Genomic DNA, 25,187 nt, shown 5'->3' with positions numbered 1-25,187 from the left:
CAGATTAAGCAAGAAATATAACCCCCAAAATGTGATTGCATAGTTCCTGCTTTGTTTTTGAGCATTACAAAATCCGGCTTCAACTTTACCAGAGTAGATTGTACTGGAGGTCATTTGCAGAAACAAAATTGGGCTGGGCACTTGTTCATGGCAATCATGTTCCCAGGCCTGATGTGTTCCAGGCACCAAATGGCATCATTATTCAAGTAATGTACATTTCTCCCCATTACAGTGTAAATTTGAGCAGAACATTCCTACTGTGACCTCTTGAATCCCGGTGGAACAAAAAACACATTGTCCTAGTTTTTTCATGTCATTTAAAGGGACATTCCACTGGCATTGGGAAATCTGATTGGGGATATTTAGAAATTACAGCAATTCACTCAAACACTTTCCAAAGCTCAGGATATATGCTGAATAAAAGCAGTTTTTTGTTCTGAAATACGTATTGAATGGGGTTTCACTGATATTGCTGCTGGTGGCACTCTGTTAGCAGAGGCATTGTTTGGTCATGGCTGACCCGTCAGCGTGAGTTAGGGTTCTTGACCACGAGGCACAGATGTTCCTGTCAGCAAAGATCTCCTCCAACAGTCTAACTGCATCCTACCTGGGCTTCTCCATGAACATTATATTCTATTCACAGTTCAGTTTCTCCAAAATTGTCTTAATTGAGATATGTAACACACTCTATGGGAAATCCATTCAGCCATTGTTTTGTGCCTGGACTGCTCTTTCTTTAGAGATCATGTTCATGTTGATCATGCTTAAGGCACAGGAGCCTGAAAACTAACGTCCAGGTTCAGTAACAGCTTCTCCCCTACAGCTATTCGGCTATTAAACACTACAACCTCACATAAGTTTTGAACTACATAGATTATTAATGTTTATGTTTGTGTGTATGTATGTGTACGTTCATGAGTATGTGTATATATACACACATATACACAGTTTGTGTATATATACACATACTGAACTTTTCTTTCTCATTTATAATGTTGTTCACAGTGTACTATATTTACATATTCTGTTGTGCTGCTAATTTAGAAAGTAAGAATTTCATTGTTCTATCTGGGACATCTATACTATTACTAAAGTTCTCATCTTGACCACTGCGTTGTTTTTAAATTTGCGCAAAAACTATCACCCATAGCGCTACGATTTTTTGCCACCTTACTCACCATTCTCCTCTGCTGCGTCAAATAAGTTTTGTTCCGATCGGTGAAATAGTACAAAAGTTATGAAGGTTTAAAAATCGTAAAAAAGACGCCCCTTCTGGAACCCGCTGTCAATTACGCGGCGAGGAGAATGAAAAGCTGAAGGAGCAGAGTGTGTTGAGCAGCTTGCGGAGAGTGTGCAGCCTGCAGGCTGCTTCTGCGGAGACCAGCACAACCAGCTGCTGAGTTGAGCTGGAAGCTTCTGTGTGAAGCCGGAGTGGGACCGGGATCTGCTGCGTGAGGCCGATAGCTGAAGGTGCGGGGTGAGCAGAATGGTGAGACCTGAAGAAGAAGTCTCGACCCGAAATGTTGCCTATTTCATTCGCTCCACAGATGCTGCCACACCCGCTGAGTTTCTCCAGCATTTTTGTCTACATACCAGAGTCAAGATTAGCCACATCTCTGCAGTTGTGGCAACATGCAGATGATACTTGAATTTGTATACACACAGATCAGAATGATCCTCTCTGTGGCAGCGATGCCTTGCGGGTCGACCCATGGTCGACAGTCGATGAGAGCGTAGAGGACCGCCGTGAGGAGGGGGAGGGGAAGAACAATGGAGGATCCCATGTGGGGGTAAGAACAATGGTGGACCCAGCATGGGGGGACTCTCTGTGGGGGGGGGGGGGGGGGGGGGGAATGAACAACGGGGAGGGGAGAGAACAAAGGACAATGGGGATCTGACGTGGGGGAACCGCTGGGGTGGGGGAAGAACAAATGGAGAGGATGGCGTGCTTTGTAACATTGTCAGTGCAATAGGTCGCCAATATTTGTACACATTGGGTATGCAAGCAAAGAATTTCACTGTGCCTTTTCACATGTGACAATAAAGCATTAACCATATAACCATATAACCATATAACAATTACAGCACGGAAACAGGCCATCTCGGCCCTACAAGTCCATGCCGAAAATGGGACTTGTAGGGCCATTTATAGAAGCATTCTATTTCATCTACAAGCCAAATGCCCTCTGCCATTCCTTACAACAATAAGAAGGCACGAAAATGTGGATCACTTCTAATATCTCAGGGATCCCATTTCTCATATCTGAGAAAACAATTCTCAGCAATGGGAAATATCTGTGAACATGTGGGTTCTTGTTGTCTTAAAGTTACAGACTCAAGTTTCACATTAAGGTGAGCTTTATTGTGTTCTTCAAGTACAAAGAAAATACTTAACAAATGCACAATGTAATCAATTAAGTTTGGCAAGGGAATCATTGCTCCTGATCTTCTTGAGAACAAAGCTTCCATCTGCTCTTGTGGCCTTTCATGTCTGTTATCAATTTTCCTGGGGTCAAGGAAAGAGCGTTCACGTCGCGGCCCTGTTTCCACCAATCTTTCCACCACCACGCACAAGAAGCGACAAGACAGACACCAGTGTATGCAGATGCCGAGAAGTGCGTTCAGATCTGGCTGAACAACTTCTAAGTTTGTGTGTGGATCGATAAGAAGAAGAATCAATTTTCTTAAATGTGTTCAGAAATGCCTCAAATTTCAATTTCAATTCACAATTACTTTGTGAATTACTTTTTGCATATCTTTCATTCATTTGTTCTATATCTCTTGTTTCCTTTTCCCCTGACTAGTCTGAAGAAGGGTCTCGACCCAAAACGTCATCCATTCCTTCTCTCCAGAGATGCTGCCTGACCCGCGTGTTACTCCAGCATTTTGTGTAGATCACAATTACTTTCGTTTATTAGTCCCTGTCTCTGTTCAATCAGTCACAGTGACGCAGGGGTAGAACTGCAGCACCGGTGACCCGGGTGTGATCCCGACTACGGGCACTGTCTGTACGGAGTTTGTACGTTCTCCCCGTGACCTGCATGGGTTTTCTCCAAGATCTTCGGTTTCCTCCCACACTCCAAAGTCATACATGTTTTTAGGTTAATTGGCTTGATAAATGTAAAAACTGTCCAACTTCCAGTATAGTCCTTGGTAGACTCTTCGGAAGGTACAAGGTACAAGGTTTCCAGTCACAAGCAGCTACGATTTTATTAAATGGTTGTGCAGCTTTAAGGGTTAAGTGGCCTGCTCTTATTCCAAATTAGTATGTTTACTTTTTTAAATTCTTATATTCAGAACCAGTCTTTCCTGCTTACTTCTGACATCGTGACTCTTGATCTCTGCCAAAAGAATGACCATACAGGTTTGGTCTGGCTTGCCAACAAAGAGGCAATTAATTGCATGAACAGTTACTGCACAGAAGGCACAGAATTTTAACACAAGGTACTTGCATATTTTCTCAGTTCTGCAGCATTTCCTCAGATAATTACAAAACCAAAAGTCCTTATCATATTTAACAGAAACACCCCCAGATTAAGGTTTATATATCAGTTACGCACAATTCTTTTATCTAAATCTCTGTTTATTTAGAGACACGATAGACAGCCCGCATATGCTGTGTTCTTGAGCAAAAGGTTAAAAAATAAACTGCTGGAAGTATTCAGCAGGTCAGGCAGCATCTGTGGAGAGAAATGGACAGACGATGCATTGGGTTGGAACCCTTCCTCAAAACAAGTAGAGAGGAGGCAGCTGGCAGAAAGAGACAAGTCAAGAGAGTCAAGAGCGTTTTATTGTCATATTGTCCCAGATAGAACAATGAAATCCTTACTTGCAGCAGCACAATAGAATATGTAAACATAGTATACTGTAAACAATATAATAAATGAGAAAAAAAAGTTAAGTGTGTGACTTTGGCTTCATGGAAGGAAGCAGAGGATGATGGTGGAAGGTTGCTTCTCAGACTGGAGGCCTGTGACTAGTGGTGTGCCTCAAGGTTGGGTACAGGGCCCGTTACTGTTCAGCAGCCAGTGAGTGCGGTCGGAGGCACCCCGGAGCCGGAGTGGTACTGAGCTGTGAGTTGCATGCGGGCAGAGAGCAGGTTGAACCAGAAGCCTTTGAGTGAAGTTGGAGTGGGACCGGGAGCTGTGCGTCAGGCCGAAAGCTGAAGGTGCAGGGGTGAGCTGTGTCTGCTGCGACCACTTCCCATACCCCCCCTGTGTTAGCGGGCTGCTTGCTCTGTGTTCGCCCAACCACCCCACGATCTCCCCCATGGACCTCTCCTTCCCCTGCGGTCCCCATAGCCCACGCCACCCCCACACACCCCCTCTCCCCCATACCTCTCCTTCCCCTCCCCCATACCCCACCCCCCCTCCCCCACCCCCCCCCCACCCCCTCCTCACACCACCCCCTTCCCACCCCCCCACCCCTCCCCCACACCCTCCCCTTGCGTTGGAGAATGGGTTGGAGAATGGTTGGGGGGGAGGGGGCAGGTCCTGCTTTATCTAGTTAATTATAAAGAATGAAGTATGCCTTGAGGTATTCTTTGAATATTTAGTTTCTCCTTTTAATTTCTGTGTGGGCGGAGTAACAATGGAAGTACTGTGTTTTGCCTAATGTTTCCCATAATTACCTCAGTTGTGCACTATACTCAGTAGCTTTCTATGTTTTGTGATTAATATGTATTTCACTTTCAATATACAAAGTCATTACTGAGACCATAAATCTTAATATTGTCCTTGGACTTTCCTATGTTTCTAGTGTAACTGATCATTCTTCAGAAATAGATATTTTTTTCATTTGTATAACTCACAGCTTTCTTCAGTAGCATCAGCTATGCTATGCATTGCTCCTTTGCCAAAGCCAAATAACTATAAGCCACAATCTTTGTAGTCCTTACTATGCAAAAGGTAGCCGTTAGATTGTGAAACTGAATGTATTTCAATATCGGAGCAAGAGCGGGAGATTTCAAAACGTAGCCATTAGATTTATTGATTGAGGTGGCTAATAAATTGTATAATAATGCTGCCAATAAAAAAAAGAAAAGGTGTGGCAGACTGGTCTGTGTAGGCAGAGAGGCTGTGTTGAGGTGCAAGTTCTGTGTTGAGAGTAAGTGTGAGGCTTTGGCTCAAGAGCCTTCAGCAAGGAGGCTGAGCAGAAGGTGACAGGAGGTAAAGGTGCATTCTTCTCTTTCTTGTGTGCGATTGTTGTGCTTTATTTTTCCCTTTGGTTTTTGTAGTTCATTCGCTCGTGTGTCAGATGACGCATAGCTCGCTGTTGGCTTCCGTCGTCGTCCAACATGTTGACAGAATTGGTCGCCCAACGCGTCGCAGAGTGCATCGGGTCGTCGTTTTCAGGGATCGCCACGAGGAGACTTTGTCATGATCCCCGGTTTATGTGGTAGAGATGGCAGATAGAATGGTGGAATGCTCCTCCTACAGGATGTAGGTAGACAGGGAAAGTGCTGGTATCCTTGGTGACTACACCTGCGGGAAGTGTGTCTAGGTGCAGCTCCTTGCAGGGAGAAGACAGGTGTTGTCAAGTTATTAGTAATTAAATACATTTGTGCAATTATCCACTATCATCTGAAGAAAATGTCTTTGTCCTTAGAAAAAACATTTGGACAGGTACATGCATATGATAGGTTTAGAGGGATATGGGCCAAATGTAGCAGGTAGGACTAGTGTAGATGTGGCATGTTCGCCGGTGTGGGCAAGTTGGACTGAAGGACCTCTTTAAATGCTGTACGATTCTATGACCTTACGTTCATTGTTCAGAGATACAAACAGGTGGGACTGATGCTTAAAACAATTGGATTTATTGGCATTCTAGATAAGAGAAAAGTGGATTCCTTGGTAGATCTTGATGTTAACGCATCTTTCCATTTTTATGAGGAAATTAAACAGGCACAGGTTTAGTAGTGGCTTGGTTCTGACCTGTTGTTTTATCTGGAAATCACATTGACAGCCAGGCCCTGGGGCTTCGGAGGTGTGGATGGCCAACTAGTTTAATGCAACAAATATTGCAGAGTCTAATTTAACAAAAACTATTTAGAGAGTTATAATGCAAAGACTATTTGAAAATGTACAAAATTGCCTTGTAAGATGCAATTTTGACCTAAGTGCAGCACCAGATGATGCTTACACGGTGATTGTACTTCTGGTGAAATGTGTTCCTGTAGTGTACAAAAGAACATGATATCATGACATGGAAATTCAGCGTTCCTATCTCCAAAGTTATGCTGCCCTCTTGTGGTAGTGTATCAACTTGCAGAGTTCCAGATCAGTCACATCCACAATGGTCACAGCTCCTCTACACGTGTGAACAATCACCTTTTCATTGCTGGAAAGGCAGAATAACTTGGGAAAAGATGCTGTACTAGCGATGTCGACCAGGACAATTGTAGTATCTTCAATTGCAATTGTTTATTTAGTCATTTAAAATAATTTAAAATAATTATTTTGCTTTAATTGTACTCTTCCCAAATTGAATTACATTACAATCCATACATGTCTTTCTTTATATTTGTGTCCTTTGGGTAAGGGTGATTTTGAGTGGGTGAGGATGGTTTTGAGTGGGTGAGGGTGGTTTTGAGTGGGTGAGGGTGGTTTCGAGTGGGTAAGGGTGAAGAAAAGGGCAGAGAAGACCTTGCAGCAGGAAGCCAAAACTAAACAGGGTGTTCACTGGAAACTTCCTCAATATGACTAATCATTTGTGCGTTCCGGGTAGGATGTTCTCACCTGCAGGGCAAGGAGTGCATCGCTGGTGTTTTGGCAGGTCGCTGCGGAATGAGGTATTCTGATTTGAAATCTTACCAGGGTGGAGCAAAGATGTTTGCAACATTTCTCCAAGTCCAATGGCTATTATTCAACTGCAGACAGCCATGTAAACTCTTCAAAATGTTAGTAAGAGACTACTCTCCCATAGTAGGGTGTCATCCAGATCAACATTTAAAAAAATCCCATAGTACCTACGCAAAAATTGCTGAAGGCTATGAAGAGAAGAGACAAAAAGGTGATTCCAGTATTAGGCTTCTTGTCCTATATGCATGTTCTTTTAGAATTTGTGAGTACTATCACCTAACCACAGAGCATCCTATATTGGAGATAGCCATTCTCAAACTAAACAATAGTGTCTGATACAATGTGTGTAAGGTCTTATCATCATACCATTTACCACGTTCAATTCGTAAATGCACATTCAGATTCAGGTAAACTATTCTTTGGTGGCAAAGTGGGCAGAAGACTGGGCCAGGAATTTTGTGATCAACAATTTTGGCAAAAGGAGGAGTTGGCACATTACCATCCAAGGGTTTTGTCCATCTATTGAAGATGAATGAGGATGCTGGAGACAATTCAGTGTTTAGGTTTGCAGCCTTGAAAAGAGATGGTTGCAAGAAATAATATTTAGTTTCAGATTTGGTTATAAAAATGGTTTTGTGAACACTAACAAAAAATATTAGTAAGTTCAATAAATACAGCTTTAGACAAAGCAGACTATGTGCGATAACTACGCATTAAAAATATTTTAATGTTTTGGTGACTATCTGATAGAGTGTGACAATCAGTTGCCACTCACATAACAAAGGGGTGGTCACACTGTTTCGGCTTTTAACTCATACATTGTGCTGGTGAGAGGAAGATCATCATTAGGAAAAAATGCAAATATGAGAAAGTAAGATATAACAGATAAAAGGAATAGAGATGCAAAGCTATCAGCAATTGTTTGCAAAGAGAAAGAGCACAGTACATGACAGGGATATTTGAACAAGGGTATATAGTATTATACTAGGTTGGTGATTAATGTTAGGGATCTTCCTGGTCAAACGGATGTCCATTGTATCAAGGTTAATGTGACTTGCTATTTTGTTTGTTGGAAAAGATCTATAACTAAAAATTGCAGGTTCCCAATCATTTATTTGATTTTAAATTAGTTACATTTCAACCTAGAATAAATTTTGGATGAATAATCAAGGAGAACAAATATATCAATGGTTTGTATATAATGTGTTCATGTAGTGTTTGTAATTCAACTGCAGAGAATATGACAATTCTTATGAAATATCACATTGCATTCAGATTTTAATACAATATTTTGTAAAATTTTAATTTTAAAAGTTACAAAGGGTAAGTGACAATGAAAAGCTGCATTAATAGTTTATTATGGGAGACAATTATTGTAAAAGTAGATTTTATCGTCAATAAATTCTTTAATGCTTGTCACGTTCATTTCTAAATCAAACAAATAATCAGATTTTTCCTTTAGTTTCCTATTTCCATCTTTTATCTTCTTTTCCAGTTCTATAAATGCAGAAGAAAAACAAAATGTATTATGAATTATTATTCTTGCTGTCAGATTATTGTACGATATTTTTTTCTCTTCATCAGCGACTGACATCATGGACATGCTTCCTGGTATCACACTGACACAGACCACACAATATTGATAGAGTGCCCATATAAATTTCAGACAGTGTCTGGATCTTCGCATAAGAAAACAAACCTGTATTTCAACTTTGGACATTTTGACAGATTAAACTATGTTTTAGTTTAGTTTAGTATCAATAGTAACAGCTGGGAATAAACTGTCCCTGAACCTGGAGGTATGTGTTTTCAAACCTATCTACCTGCCTGATGGGAGAAGGGTAAGAAAGGGAGTGACCAGGGTGAGACTGGGCATTAATTATGCTGATGGCCTTGCCGAGGCAGCATAAAAGTGTAGGTGGAGTCGATGGAAGAGAGTGTGTGATGAAAGAACTGCAGATGCTGGTTTAAACTGAAGATAGACACAAAAAGCGGGAGTAATTCAGCGGGTCAGACAGCATCTCTGGAGAAAAGGAATAGGTGACGTTTCGGCTTGAGAACCTTCTTCAATCTGACCCGCTGAGTTACTCCAGCTTTTTGTGTCTATCAATGGAAGGGACGTTGGTTTACGTGATGTGTAGTGCGGATTGAACCCAGGTCTCTGGTGCTGTAAGGCAGCAACTCTACCACTGTGCCACCCCGTATGCCTCTCTAATGCCTTAAAAATTGATCTTGCCCCATGCGAGCCAGTTCTGTTCTTCACCATAACTGTATTAAAAGTAATATAATTATGGTCACTGGTACTAAAGTCCTCCCACTCTGACAGTCATTTGTCCCACCCCGTTCCCTAAAAGGAGATCCATTATGACCTACCTGATAGGGCCCTCTATATCTTATTTATGGAAGCTTTCTTGGACACATTTAATAAATCCCACCCAGTCCATGCCCTTCTTTGGGGCATTAGGGATTTATCTCCCCGGATACCCCCTGTCATTACTGCTTTTTTCCTTACATCAGTCTAAGCTCCCTAACTTGTTGGAACTCTCTTAAGAAACCACCTCTTCCACTAAAATTATGGGGATCCAAGCAATATTCACAATATAAACATAAATAAATTGCCATCTCTGGTTGCACTTGCAGAAGTTTGCCCTAAAAGTACTAATTTTAGAAGCAATACCAACATTATATGAAATCTTGACAAAGCGCATGTTATACAACTCCCTGCTTTAAAAATATATATTTGATCGACAGATTAATAAAATACCAGTGCATTATGCAGAGACATGACTCCAAACAAATCATCCAAGCATACTTGAAGTATTATTGCATTCACAGTGCCCACTTACCTGTAATCCTCCTCATTTTGTCTTCCAAGTCTTTTACCAGATTATTTGCCTCTTGTTGTAATTGTTCTGCTTTTTGTTTTCCATCAACTGGAATCTCTTGTATCTTCAGTTTGCTTAATTTTACGTACATCTCATTCATTGTTTTAAATTCCTTCAATGTCAAAACATGAAAACAATTAAAAAAAAATCAGATTGCGAAACCCAGATGAAAGAACTATAATTGTGGGGAAAGAATCAGAATCATTGTAATAGTAGAATATTTCATATAAATATAGATTGCTCACTGCTGAAGCAGTCCAAATTGAATTCCACATTGGATAGGTACATGGATAGAGAAGGTTTACAGGGATATGGGCCAAGCACTGTTGAGACTAGTGTGGGTAGGGCATCTTGATCAGTGAGGACAGGTAGGACCAAGGGTCCTGTTTCAATGCGGGATGGCTCTATGGTCATATAGCATGGACGCACACACCCTTCAGACTACTGCATCCATGCTAGCTATTGGGTACTGATAGATCCATATACCATTTTCCAGCACTTGACCTATAGTCCTTTATGCCGTTGTGTTTCAAATATTCATCTAAGTACTTAAATGCAAGTACCAAATGTTGTGAGGGGACCTCTATCAACCACTCAGGCCAATTTCAACCACCCTCTGAAAAAACATGTTTTTTCTTGCAGTTGCTTGTGACATCACCTTGGTAGCAAGTGTTGGTGGAATGACCTCTCCCCAATCACCCTTCTGGATGCTTCTCAGTCTTTCCCAAGAGTCACACTTTCCAGTTTCCTTCTGTTGCCAGACTAGGTAGCGCCCTTTCCTTTGGTGACATTTTGGTTTTCCACCTAATCTAGTACCGATGCCAGCTGAGAAGTAGTAGAAAAATAATGATAATGAATTCTTGCCGCTTTAACTATGACACCACCTCCATGTCTCTGGCATTTCTAGAATTCCCCCACCCCTGAATATATTTCTATGTTCTTCTGGTCACCCTCTACTTCCCAGGAACTATCTGGGGACAAAGTATGAGGGAAAGACTGGATGGACCAGAGGGTCATTATTAACACCTTCACAGCTCACTTTCTTTGCCTGTGTTGCATGACACCATTGAGGAAAATGCAGGCCTTTACATCAGGCTGAGCCAGAGATCTATTTCACAGTTTCAGCTTGAAAATAGCCCAGAAACAAAAGAAATGAGCTGCTGTATCTCTCTGCCTTCCCAGGGCTATATAAATTGTTGGGGACATTGTTAGGATACCATTGGTGGTTCAAGCGAGGAGCATATCTGCTCATAAAGTTAGTTCTTGCTCACTGCATGCATTGTATCATTTCAGAAGAAAATAAATAGGGGCAACAATAGGCCATTAGAGCTCGCTCCGTTATTCATCAAGATCAAGGCTAATCTAAAAAGGACACACATTGCTGGAGTCAGTGGGTCAGGCAGTAACTCTGGAGAACATGGATTGATGACATCTCGCAGTCAGAATCCTTTTTCAGTTTGAAGTGGGGTCCGGCATGAAATGTTCATGAACATCTATCCATGTTCTCCAGAGATACCGTCAGACCTGCTGAATTACTCCAGCATATTGTATCTTTTTTGTAAACCAGCATCTGTAGATCCTTATTTCTACATCAAGGCTAACCTACCCTTGCCACCATTTTCCTGCGCTGTCCCTATATCGCTTCTTTCCCATATTATCCAGAAATCTATTGATCTTACGTTTTGAATGAACTATGTAACTGCAGAAAATTAAAAATATTCACTTACTTCTAAGGTACTAAATCTTTCATCTCAGACCGGAATAGCCTAACCCTATTCTGCGACTGTGGCCCTGGTACCAGACTTCTAATCTGGGGAAAACATTGTCCCTACATCACGCCTGTCAAAATCTGCAGTCATTTTGTAAACTTAAATTAGATCTTTTCTCATTCTTATTAAATCCTAGTCTATTCATCTCTCCTTATACAGCAAACCCACCATCTTTGGATCCAGTCCTGTGACTCATCATTGTACTCCCACAATGGCAACTGTATCCCTTATTGGCAAGACCAAACAGTTACACAATACTCCACATGGGGCAGGCTCATCAAGGTGCCATACAATTGAAGTTGAGTTTTTGAACCTCTGCACTCAAATCATCTGTGATAAAGGGTAACATACACATTGATTTTCATTATTTGTGTACAAGCACACCTAGGTTCCTTTGAACATTAATTCCGCCTAATCTTACACCATTTAAAATCAATACTCTACCTTGTGTCTTGTGCATCGAAGTGAAAGACCTCACATTTTACCCATTATTTTCCATCTGCCTTTTTCTCTCCACCTCACACCACTTGTCTATATCTCTTGGAAGCCTTTTCACATCCACAATCCTGCCTACTTTACTATCATCAGCAAATATGACAGCTGGTCAAGTCATCCATGTCATGATATAGATCGTGGTAAGCTAGAGCTCAAGTACTGATTCTTGAGGTGCTCCTCTACTTGGAGCCAGCCAGGGAAGGTCCAGGAACTTACTGCACAAAAACATCTCATTCAGCTCAACAGCGCTCCATGTTGGGATTTGCAAGCCTCTTCCCTCCCTAATTCACCTAATGTTAAAATATTCCTTGTTTCCATTCTTGCTCATTTGTTCATGCCATTAAATGCATTAATAATGGTCAACTAGATTACTCCTCGGAGAATGAAGGACTTGATAAGTAGCACAGTAATAGAACTCCAGAAAAGTAAGATTAAAACATTTACTTGTTCAGCTTCATCAGCATGAATTCTGGCTTCATTTGCTTTTTCCATTGCATTTTCAGTTGATATCTTATTGCTTTGGGTCTTGTTCTTCAATTCTTCAATTTCATTTTGAAACGTTCTTATATTGTTCATGACATGCATGAGGTTGTCAGTAATTGATTTTATTTTGCCATCAAACTATTAAGATGTGATTAAAATACAAAAGACAAAACATTTTGATTTCAGAAAAATGGAAAATTAGCAATCTTTTATTAACTAGCATGGGTTTCGATAATGGAGAAGTTATACAATATTGGGACTGATAAACCCCTCACTTCAAGCATAACAAGTACCACTTTGGATAGAGGATTTAGAATGGAAACAATACCTTTCTATATGCTGAGGATGGCTCATGACATAATACTGGCACATAAACTAACATTAAATTATAACGTTTTTTTTTTTTTTAAAGTAAGAGGACAGTTAAAAAATACAGAAGTACATACAAATGCCAAATATCCAAATACGGGATAAAGGAATGGCAAATATTAAAGGAGTATTTCAGTTCTACTTTCAAATAATAATATAGAAATGGAAAGTGTAGTCGAGCATTTGGATAGGATAACTACATACTAATAGAATTCAAACTGGAAAATAAGTCGATCCCAAGTTTGTCACCAACTACACTTGGTTTATAATTTTGACTCAAAGAAGAAATAAGGGAGGTTATGGCCATAAGCTATCAAAGCTATCCTTGCCTACCAGAGGATGACACGGCTCCCAGTGAAATATCTAGGTGCAAGAAGACCCATCATTTAGGAATTGATGGTTATATTGAAAACATGACATTTCAGATTGATCTGTTTTGAGGGATTGGTAGATTTAATGAATAACAACATTTCTAAATGCAATTGAAAATAAGTTGTTTCAATGCACCTACTTTTAGCAAACCAGCTAGGGTTTCCCCGAGGTCGATACAGAGTTGCTACAAGCAACAAAAAATGATGCCTTGGGGAATTGTGAGGTGATCTATCAACATCCTTTTACCTAATGTACACTTACAAACATGCATTGCCATCTATTTTTCTGGAAATACATCCATTAAATTCCACAATAATCTAGTGTGTGGTTATGAATTCCAATCAAAAAATGATTTTTTTTAAACAACAAAATAGAAGTCGAAGCTGACACCTATTTTTGTTTTGAGAAGCTGAGGGAGGTATAGGGAACGTACCACTCTTGGCATTCCGTTCATTGATCAATTGAACTGAATACAAAAATATTAAGCTAATGGTACACTAACATCTCTATCATCTCAAACCAAATTAAATCTCTTGATGGTGACAACAGAAAGAAAGTCTATTGTATAGTTTAAAGTTGCCCATTTGGTCATACACATATTAAACTTTCCTAAAAACTGATATAAAGAAAACAAACATCTCCCTGTGAATATCCGAGCTATAATATTGTAAATGAATCTTACTCAGAATTGGCATTCTTCCAATTTACCTGTGAAAGTTTTGTCTTGGAATTGTTTAGATCACTGGTGATCTTTCTCACGGTGTCCACAACTTTGAGTTGTACTTCTTTTATTTTATCCAGTTCTTTCAGCAGTTCTGCAGGGCTTGGAATCTCTCGAGCTGCTTTCCTAAGAATACACACATAAAATTTACTACTATGTACAGCAGAAGATTAATATCGAGTTTGAGCAACATACGGCATGGAAATAGGCCCTTCAGCCAACCAAGTTTGTGCTGACCATCAGCTAACATTTAAACCCATCCCTCATTAATTCCATCCCTTCCCCCGCATATTTTCACCATCCCCTCCCCTACCTGACCCCTTCTCCACCTGATTCACCTGCGTGCAACCTGTGCCTTTTTTGGAACTCCATCACCTTTGGTTGTAAACACTTAAAAAACATATTTGTGAATAAGTCCACAAATTTCTAGAAGTCAAACTAAATTAAAGTTTTTGGCCACTCACACAACCTGTTTACATCCTCATTGCAAATATCCTCATTGCAGCATGCCCTGCCACCTATTTTTGTGTCATCAGCAAACCTAGATAAGCTTGGTTTGTTCCTCCAAGTCATTAATATGAATAATAAATAGTTGAGGGTCAAGAACATATTATTCCCACTCTGTCTTCTAGGTGATTTACACTGTTCAATCCATGATGATAATGCACTTCCTCTAATACCACAAGTTTTTATCTTTTAAGCGTATGTTTTTGTATGTTGTCAAAATCAGAGTGCCATCCCAGTTAGGGCAGCTGTATGTTTTCTTTCCAACCTTTCATATGGCACCGTATAGAATTGAAAAGGCAACATACTCGGCTTTTATTGCACGGCTCAATAGCATCTTGGCTTCTTGAGAGCGGTCATTTAGTCTTTCCACATCTTTATCAATGCCTTTAATTTCAGAAAGAATGTCCTGAATTTGCTTGCTTTTGTTCTTCAACTCCTCGGGAGTTATGGGTATCTTGATAGAAAGAACATAGTTCGCAATTTTTTCCAGATCCTCAGAAGATACACCATCAGCTTGAATTAGAGAAAAAATGCATTAAAATATTGTTACCTTTGCAAAAAAAAATCTAATGGCATATTTCTCAAAAATCTTTATCTTTATGGAATAAATCTACAATGTCACAGGATTTACTGAATGAATAGTATATAAGTTATGTTAAATGAATAAATAATTACAGAGCAGGCCTGCCTAAAATAAAGTGTTATGAAATTTTCCAAACATTTTGCAATGTTATTAACATTTGGGAGCAGAGTTTAATACTTTTCAAACATCCTTCAAAGTGGTAAACCAAGGCAAAATATGCTATCAAGCCTCAACTTTTCTCAAACATGTATAATATCAGAGGTACATGAGAATACTTTCCCTAGGCCCTGCTCAAATAAGCTTACATAAACTCCAGCATAACTGTCATCATGTCAGTCCAAACCGGGTACTTTTTATGAATGACCCAATCATAATTTGGTTTATAACATTTGAACATCTTAAATTATCTGAAATCCTCTGGATTCATTTTTCTTTACCTGTTAAATTCAGCTTATTTATCCTTTCTTTCCAAAGAATACTTTCTTTACAACCTTCCAATTATCTCTCCTTCTCCAATTGCTTGATCATTTTCTGTTGCCTTGTGATACCAAAGGTGTCTCCCCTGGATCCAGGTGAAAGCAGATTTAAATAGGAATGGGAGTATGTACCTGTGAGAAACTCTTTCACCATTCTGATGATGTCTTTAGTTTCTTCTTTCTCCTTTTCAAGTTCGTCCTTGGTCTTAGCTAACTGATCTGACAACTTGGTTGCCTTTTCCTTAGTTTCTAGTGTGATGTTTCTGATAGAATCAATCTAGGGGAAGGAAAGAGGAAACCTGATTTATTAATGCAAGAAATTAAAATGAATTTCCAACAATCTATTTGGAAAAAGACTTGTACAACTGAAATATTAAAACATGGATACCTTGCTAATTGTATAATGCAGTTTGTTAAGGAGCTGGGCCATCTGATCGGTTGTTTCCTCAGCACGTTTTTTTGCATCACTTGCCATAAACAATGTGCTGTTACAGTTTGGGCCGCCACATTTTTTATTCCCAGCATCATCATGACATAAAGCTCCTCCGCATGGATCATTGTCACAGGATAGATTTCCCTGTGCTCCACAAATCTACAGAGGTTCATTAAAAAAAAAAACATTTACCATGACAAACAAAAAGTAATGAAATTTGGTTGATTGGAGCAAATAATAGGTTCGGTGTGGGCAGAGAAGAGGACCATTCAGATTATATTGGAGGAAGTCTCGTAATGTTTTAGCCAAATAAGGATACAGATGTTGCAAATAACAATAAATGCCCATGCTTACCACCAAGCTAAAAAATTGATTTGTTGACAAGAAAGTTAAGAGGCTCCAAATTAGTTAATTTTCTGCAGCTTATAGGTGGGTCATAATCAAGGGAATCAGTGGCACTAGGAAAGCGAAGTTGAGATGCTTCCCAAGTTGTCGATCAGATTGAAATATTCTTACAGGCAGCAAACAAGAAGTAAGGAACACCGCTGATAATTAAATTTTCAAAGTAGCATACGATTAAGACAGAGACTGAAATTTCACGAGTAACATTTTTTGAAGTCGAAAAAATAAATTATAGGGAATTTTTAATATTGATTGGTAGGTATGGCATTCTACATATTATAAAACTTTCAGGACTGGAGATCTATACGACATATTATGACAGCACACAATTCAAAACGATGTTACACTGCATTTTAAAAGGCCAGTTTTTAAAAATAGGTTTACAGGCAATAATTGTGAATAAAAGTTGAAGTTCATGTTAAACTTCTGATTATATATGACTGGATCTGTGCCAAAATGAGAACAATATTACTGGCATCTGGATTTCCATGCTTTCATGATGGAGGTAGATAATAAATTGTTATCATTTTTACTGAGGTGAATGCTCTTAGCTTTGTCACCATTACAGTTTAAATTCTGAACTGTTATGTTATTTAGATATTGGTGAAATCTCTACCTATTCAACATTATTACAAGAATTTATCTATTCATGTGTAAATATTATGGAACAATTTCTTTATTAATTTTGGATCTTAGAAGTGTTTATCCATTTTTTCCACTTTAATTTATACAGTAATTGAAATGTTATCTTAGTATTGTGTAGTCTTGAGCTAGCTCATTTGACCTGACACATTTTGGAGTATGGAACATTAACAAGCACCGTTAGATTTGTGTGTCTTTTGCTTATTCATATCAGGGAAGTTAAGTTGTCTTTTTGTTGCATTGTCAACTAGTGCAAATTGGAAAATGGTTCAATGTTGAAAGGAATTACATATTTTCAAATTCACACTACTATCTCTACCATGAGATTTTAAAGATCGAAGGGCTAAAGAACTTGAGGAGTTTGGCAATAAATAATGTTCCCAGCTATTTTAAAGCTTCTTCTTCTTCTTGCGTATGGCGTGCACAGCCTAAAGTTGGACAACTTGTAGGACAACTTGTTCTATTTGATTGTGCACACCAGGTTGATTGCATTCGTCGAAACAGGGCGGACCATGCGAAGGTTGCAATCTCCTACCCCTTTTAAAGCTCTGGGGAATACAAGATAAACTTTGAACAGATACAACAGTGGTTGACATGCATAAATCAGTGAGTCATGTTAAATGAATTTAATCAGATGCCAGGATTCAGGGCAGTAGCTGGACCTTGGAATAAGATTGATTATTATTATTATTATTATTATTATTTTGACTTCACATAAACAACCTGGATTCAAAACCCAGTTGTAAAGTTGTGAAGCTTACACAGGATGCCAAACTAGGTGCTGCAGTGCATTTAAAGAAACAAGTTAGAAACAGTAGTGTGTAGGAAGGAACTGCAGATGTTAGTTTAAACCGAAGATAAACATGAAATGCTGGAGTAACAGTGCAGCATCTCTGGAGAGAAAGAATGGGTGACGATTCGGGACGAGACCCGCTGTTATTCCAGGATTTTGTGTTTATCTTAGAAATAGTATTATTAGTGGAATAAAACACATAAGGAGTGCAATAACGAAACTATTTGGGATGAATGTTAATGCAGGCATGTGAACGAATGATATCAAGGAAACGATACGTCATACATAAAAATGTTTTTTTAGTCGTTAGCCTAGTTGCTCAGCAACGTGTCGTTATGAGAGCAAGATGTGTGAATGCAGGATGATGTTGAAATTACGAATAACATGGCGTAAAGAGCTCTAGAAAGAATAGCAAACTTGGTTTGAAATACATGTAAAAATGAACTGCAGATGCCAGTTTCAACTGAAGATAGACACAAAAAGCTGGAGTTATACCCCTGTCCCACTTAGAAAACCTGAACGGAAACCTCTGGAGACTTTGCGCCCCACCCAAGGTTTCCGTGCGGTTCCCGGAGGCTGCAGGTGGTTGCCGGAGGTTGCAGGTAGTGGAAGCAGGTAGGGAGACTGACAAAAACCTCCGGGAACTGCACGGAAACCTTGGGTGGGGCGCAAAGTCTCCAGAGGTTTTCGTTCAGGTTTCCTAAGTGGAACAGGGGCATAACTCAGCGGGACAGGCAGCATCTCTGGAGAGAAGAATGGGTGACGTTTTGAGTCAAGACACTTCTTCTGAAGAGGTTCTCGAACCGAAACGTCACCCATTTCTTCTCTCCAGAGATGCTGCCCGTCACGTTGAGTTACTCCAGCTTTTTAGGTCTAACTTTGGTTTGAAATACTTTCCCATCAGAGTAATGAAGGAAAGAAATAAAGAGAGGGCAAGTATTTTATACTAAGATTTACAGCTGCAGAATGTCTTATTGCCAATGGGGTACTTTTGAAGTTTTGGGTGTGTTGTAATTTTGACAATGGTGTTATTAATTTGAATTATACCAACATTATTCAGTGTTATCCCTCTGCACCTCTCCAGACAGCTGTTAGCAGTCAAACAGGCTCCTGATCTGAACTTGGTGGAGAGGCTCAGAAGGTCAGGAGGTGAGTCACACATGCCTGAATATTTGGATCTTATCATGTTCTTGTAATAACATGGCTGACATGTCTGGTCCAGTTCAGATTTGTAAGCAGAGGTGACCACTCAGCATTGTGACAAATTACATTTCTAAGTTTTATATATAATTTAACGGTACATTCTTGATCAGTCTGACTGTATTTGAGTCATTTAAGAGTTAGGTATTAAATGTATTTACCAGGAGGGTTCTTATGTTGCATAAACTTAATGTTTTGGCCACTTTTGAATGGATTCCTTTGTGATTGAGTCTTGTTTAAAATCAGTGAATGGAACATTGTCTGGCATTTCAAATGCATCTGTTTGAAGAGACATTGATTTACAAACTTTACAAAATAGTTCAGAGAGAGTCATAGAAACAGGCCGTTCAATCCAACTCGTCCATGCCGACCAAGATGCCTCATTTAAGCAAGTCCCATTTACCTGTGTTTGCCCCATATCCCTTTAACCATTCCCATTTGTCCAAATGTCTTTTAAACGTTGTTATTGTACCTACGTCAACCTCTGGCAACTCTTTCCACATATCCAGAATATCTGTGTGAAAAAGATGACCCTCATTTTCCTATTAAACCTCTCCCCTTTCTCTTAAACCTATGCCCTGGGAAAAGGACCTTGTGCATCCAACCCATCTATTCCCCTCATGATTTTACTTCTAAATCCCTCTGCTCTACCACACTCCCCAGGGCCTTACCGTACACTGAAGTCCTGCTTTGACTTACCAAAATGCAACACCTACACTTATCAAAATTAAACTCTGTTAGCCAGAAATTCCCCTTGTGATTTTAAATACCTCTATAAGATCATTACTCAGTCTCCTGTGCTCCAAGGAATAAAGTGCCAGTCTGCCCAACCCCTTCAGGCTCTTAAATCCTGACACATCCTCGGAATTCTTCTCAGCATTCTTTCAAGATTAATGACATCTTTCCTATGGCAGGGTGACCAAAACTGAACACAATACTTCGTGTGGCCTCACCAATCTCTTGTATAAATGTAACATAATCTCCCAACTTCTGCACTCAATTTTCACACCAATAAACCTTCTTCACCACCCTATTTCCTGGCGATGCCAGACCTTTGTCACGGTCTATGATATCACTTACTATAGTGCAATCTGAAAACTTATCATGTCTTGTATGTTTTATCCAAATCGTTGATATAGATACCAATGATAAATGGATCTAACATCAATACCTGAGATGCACCACTCTTCACAGGTCTCCAGTTTGAAAAATATCTTCCACCACCATCCACTACTTCCTACCATGAAGCAAATTCTATATCCAGTCAGTTAGCTCTCCCTGGATTCCATGAGATTTAATCTACCATGTGGAACCTATCAAAGGCCTTGGTGAAGTCCGCATAGACTATGTGTATGACGCTACCCATGTCAAACTTCTTCAAAATATTTAAATTTGTGAGACACAATCTCCCACGCACTAACTAAACCATGCTGACTATCTGTTCATTTCTAATGCATGCATATCTTATCATTCAGAATTCTCTTCAGTAATTTTCCCACCATACATGTTAGGCTTACTGGTCTATAGTTCCCCAGGTTTTTATTTCCGGCTCTTCTTAAATAGAGGAATGTAAAGAAAAGAGTTTGAAAAAAGTTGCCTTCTTATCCAGTGAAGTGGATAAGGAATGGAACACTATTATCTCACAAAACAGTGGACAAAGCTTGAAGAATTTGTGTAGTCCACTGTCTCTATTCTTCGTTCTTCTATTTTTATGAGTTTGTTGTCATCCAGTTGGATCCAATTATTACAAAATATTGTAAACCAAACCAAAATAGATACAAAACTTACCAGATTATTTGCCACTCTCAAATCCAATAGTTCAGTATTTTGCTTCAGTTCATTAAGTTTATCTTTATCAGTAAACGTTGCATTGTCTAACAAGGCAGATGCTTTTTCTCTTATAGATTCTGAAATATTTAGTAATTCTGAAACATTCGCTTTTTCTTGAGAGGCTTTTGAAATCTGGTAGAACATTTCAATATCGTCAAAGCTTCCTGTGAACAATAATAAAATAATATTATGCCTGGAATTGAAAATGATCTTTGATTAGTATTGTAAATCATAACAGAAAAAAAGGTCAGAAACTCTTTGATGATTGAATTAAAATATCTTAAATAAACTATTTAAAAATATTTTTAAAAATATTCCAAAACTCTGATGTTTACTCCCCCAAGGATCAACATTTCCCACCCCACTCTCATGAATCTGATACCAATTCCTCTTTGTATCAATCTTTGTACCTCCTAACCTCAATTAACTGATATAATCAGCTCATTTATAAGCTCACTATAATATAATAACTCACTTGCAGTAGAAATTCAATAAGCACATAAATCTTTGTACTAGTCATTTGCACCTAATAGCTTTATTCACTAAACCCGCCACTGACAAGAGGTTTTCCATTATTTAAGAACACAAGATAACTTTGAATGAGGAAAACTGATGCATGGCTCATTTACATGGAAGGTGAAGCCAAAGGTCAACACATCCTAAACTCAAACTTGTGTTACGAACATAAATTCAATCAAACCAGATCCCAGAGGTACTTAATTTGAGGTATTTATGTTAGGGTCATATTTATTGTGTTTGAGAACCTATCTAGTGTTTGTTTTCTCAAACTAGCATATCCAAATCCAAACTATAAAAATGCAGAGATACTTTGAAAAAATTACTACATCACACTATAAATTAACAAGGAAATCCAAGATGAAAAATATGAAGGGAACAGCCAATTCATGTAAGAGTAAGTGTTGATTTACTAAACAAATTTAATGCCATTCTGTCAATCCTTTTGCATTATTTCTCATTACACCAGCCAATGTCATCATGGGGTGTAAACAGATACAGTGGACAAAGTCACAGGCTTTAACACTCTAGGTCGTCAAAGAAAATACTATTACATGATACAAATAGCTGATACAACAAGTGCAAACATGAGAAGCAGGCAATCCAAAGAGCACAGAACAGATCTAGGCTCAATTTATTTTTCTCATACAGATTATGTTCTCAGAATTCCTCTCAGTGCTTGTACCCCACAGCTGAAACATCGACCTCTAAACCCTACCGATGTTAATCAAGCCCACAGATACAAAACTCCCCGACATGATCATTGCTTGCAATAAAATGGCCCTACCCCAGATGCTCCATCCCTTGAATCACCCATCCTCAGAGCTTGGCCTTTCCATACCCTACCCAGAATGTCCCTATCTTCCGACTTCCCACAACTGTAGGTCTGACTGATGTTTGCTCTCATCCCACCCTCATTCCTGTAGTCCATTACATACAGATGTCTACACGCACACACCAACGTTCATTCAGTCGCAAACAGTGCCTTGAGCCTTGTGGACTATTGCATATTGCTGCTAGGAGTCATGCACAGAACTGGGATCACTAATCATGCTTTTTTTTAACCTCTGAAGGATGTTTAGGTTTATAACCTTGCTGTTGGAAGATTTGGTTTTGCTCCACATTGTCAAAGAGTTAAAGGATGTTTAAATATCCAATTATGGAGCAAAGGATTTCTTTAATGAATCATGTTTTAAAAAATACTTTTAAAAACATAATTTTGATCGACTGATTTCAGTCTTTTTTATTTACACGAGAGGAATGTTGGGGTTATGATTTTTCCACTTACCGTTCAAGTTGATTTTTACTGTGGGCTTCTTTTTAAAATGATTCAAATCCTCTATGAGCTGGTCAAGTTCCTTGTTAAGATCATCAATTACTCTGTTGAGCTCATTCGGGTCTTTGGAGACATTCACATTTGGATCAATCTGCATTTTGTTGTTCCTGTGCAATAGTGAAGTTATGGAGATACAGGTATTTAATTCACTCTATGTGTTCTGTCAAGTGATTAGATGGTGGTTATATTATGTATAGGAAGGAACTACAGATGCTGGTTTACACTGAAGGTAGACACACAAAGCTGGAGTAACTCAGCAGGACAGGCAACATCACTGGATAAAAGGAATAGGTGACGTTTCAGATCATGTCTGAAGAAGGGTTCCGTCACCTATTCCTCTTCTCCAGAGATGCTGCCTGACTCGCTGAGTGGCTCTATTATGCAGTTGGGAGCTTGCCATGCATTAGGGTCAGATGCAGAACACCTGCTAGCAATTACTTTATAATCTTGTTAAGGCGGGCCCCAACCACCACACCCTTTCCATGTGTGCTCTCCAGAGATTTAGAAATAGTTGTCATGATCAGAAATATTTTGATAAAATGCATTTGACAGTCAGGAGATCAATTGTTTTCCATCAAAGATATTCACAAAATGCTGGAGTAACTCAGCAGGACAGGCAACATCTCTGGATAGAAGGAATGGGTGCTGTTGACTTCAGACTGCAGGTTTTTGTTTTTAAGGATTCTTCTTTATTAGGGCAATTTCTCTGCATGTTGCAATTATCAAGATTTCTTTAGTGGCATTAGAAATTTAATTTCAGTTTATATATGGAGTTAATGTTTGGAATACAACTGTGACAAGGCCAGTGGAGCATAGGCAGCAAGCTTGGGTCATGCATGTTTGTGTAGGAGTCTTGAAACTTAATGGCATTCTGAGAAGTACAAGAAGTTCTACAGTCTTTGCCAGATTTGGAAAGATAATTAATTTTCTGACCAGGAAGTTCCTTAACTGAGATGGATTTGTCAGGGTCATAGCCATTTAGAAGATGGTTCCATTGTGTGCATTACCTACTAGTTTATGCGATTGATACACATTCATTATGATGCAGTTATGCCCTGATTCATAGTTTTGGTTCACAGCTCTTTACAGCTGGTTCATAGCAGGCTTTCATATAATGTTATAACAGAGAATGCAGGCTATGATCTGTCATCTGGGCAAATTAATTGATCAGATGTACTGTGGAAATAACTCCATTACGCATAAATAATCAGTTTGTTCTTTAATTGTGACATGACTTTTACTAAATTAAAACATTTGTATCTTAAAACCCAAGTTTAAAATGTGCCAAGATTCCTTCTGTTTCAAAGACAAATTACAGCTGATGTTGGAATCTAACATAAAGTTAGCAAACACTGCACAAACTTTGTTGTAGAGCGATAGATAGATTTGATGTAACTGCATTAAAATTAATTAGCTGATATTTAGACTAATTTATGGAAAATGCACAGGAATTTGTTCTTTGGTTGAGGAATATAGAGCAATTAAATTAAAAAGTGTTATTTTCCATGGTGTTTCGCAGATGTTGGCCTGAAACAATGTAACTATATTAATATATAAACAGGATGGGGATTATATAGATTAGCACACTGTACATTTACAGTTGTTTTATGGTTATATTTTTCTCAAAATACCTTTCATTGATCCATATTGGAAGGAAAGTTTGCCATTTGGAAAAAGATGCAGTTAGCCGAAATACTTATGGCCTTTTGACTTTTGTTGCCTTCATTCTCCATTGGTGTCTAAGTTGGCGGTCCTGGGTGTGACGTCCAGCAATTTAATTAGATCAAGTAGACATCCCCATGGGACCCTTTCTTCCATATAACAGGCCGCTATGGCTGCCTTCTCTAGCTAGTGATATCCACCCAAGACAATAAAGAAGAAACTAATGACTGGGGCTCTTGGACAATTTTGGCACATTTACCCTGTTTGGGCTCATCTGTGATCTAGGCCTTATTGAGTGTGAGGTCTCACAGTGACTGGATTCTCAGCTTAATGTGTGGACCTTCCACTGCACTACCTGATGCAGTGAGAAACATTGTGGATTACTGGAATGTGGCAATAACATAAATAAGTCAATTTTGAAATAAAACAAGAGGAATTCACTATAAAGAATGGCAGAATAACCAAGAAATACTTTAACATTTAAAACATATCTTGGTTCATATTTAAATGGTTTATTTATGCAAAGATGCAATTGCCAATCTCTGTTATCTGGATTGATCCACATATATATTTCATAAGCTAAATGCTGGAGGCTAAGGTTTGATTTTACAGATCTTTACTGCATTATCAGAAAATGTCAGAAGCATTTAGATCAAGCAGCATCTGTAGAAAGAGAAGCAGAGTTAACATTTCAGGTCTTTCCTTTCCCATTACACACATGCTGCAAGATATGTTGGATGGTGCCAATACTTTCTGTCTTTGTTTCAGATTTCCAACAATGTATTACGGTCTGATAATAAGCAAGATTCCGACTGGGAAATCAGAAATATTTAGTATGTGTATGACACAAAATGCTGGAGTAACTCAGCGGGATAGGCAGCATCTCTGGAGACGTTTTGGGTCAAGACACTTT

General features: G+C 39.0%; 1 protein-coding gene and 1 long non-coding RNA gene across 5 annotated transcripts in view; one reads left to right on the top strand and one right to left on the bottom strand.

Annotated features, from left to right (window-relative positions):
- The window catches only part of LOC129707727 (uncharacterized), an 84,194-nt gene that overhangs the window by 10,605 nt on the left and 48,402 nt on the right, over nt 1–25,187 (top strand). For 3 of the 4 annotated variants that reach the window (XR_008725225.1, XR_008725223.1, XR_008725224.1), the window contains exon 2: nt 18,815–18,879. This is a non-coding gene — a long non-coding RNA (uncharacterized LOC129707727). Of the gene's footprint in view, nt 1–5,091; nt 5,169–18,814; nt 18,880–25,187 lie in introns of those variants that run through there. The other variant, XR_008725226.1, reaches the window with a different exon arrangement.
- lamb4 (laminin, beta 4) overlaps nt 8,066–25,187 on the bottom strand; it is a 70,994-nt gene continuing 53,872 nt past the window's right edge. The window contains exons 27-35 of the mRNA XM_055652953.1: nt 22,565–22,719; nt 20,719–20,924; nt 15,849–16,052; nt 15,593–15,737; nt 14,707–14,914; nt 13,882–14,020; nt 12,394–12,570; nt 9,647–9,797; nt 8,066–8,297 (exon numbers count right to left, since the gene is read on the bottom strand). Coding sequence (XP_055508928.1) covers nt 8,158–8,297; nt 9,647–9,797; nt 12,394–12,570; nt 13,882–14,020; nt 14,707–14,914; nt 15,593–15,737; nt 15,849–16,052; nt 20,719–20,924; nt 22,565–22,719 — 1,525 coding nt within the window. The 3' untranslated portion in view covers nt 8,066–8,157. The remainder of the gene's footprint in view (nt 8,298–9,646; nt 9,798–12,393; nt 12,571–13,881; nt 14,021–14,706; nt 14,915–15,592; nt 15,738–15,848; nt 16,053–20,718; nt 20,925–22,564; nt 22,720–25,187) is intronic.

This window comes from Leucoraja erinacea, chromosome 22, assembly GCF_028641065.1.
Source record: "Leucoraja erinacea ecotype New England chromosome 22, Leri_hhj_1, whole genome shotgun sequence".
NCBI classification, from domain to species: Eukaryota; Metazoa; Chordata; class Chondrichthyes; order Rajiformes; family Rajidae; genus Leucoraja; species Leucoraja erinaceus.
The sequence above is the reverse complement of the archived record's forward strand: the minus strand, read 5'-3'. Positions and strand labels throughout refer to the sequence as shown.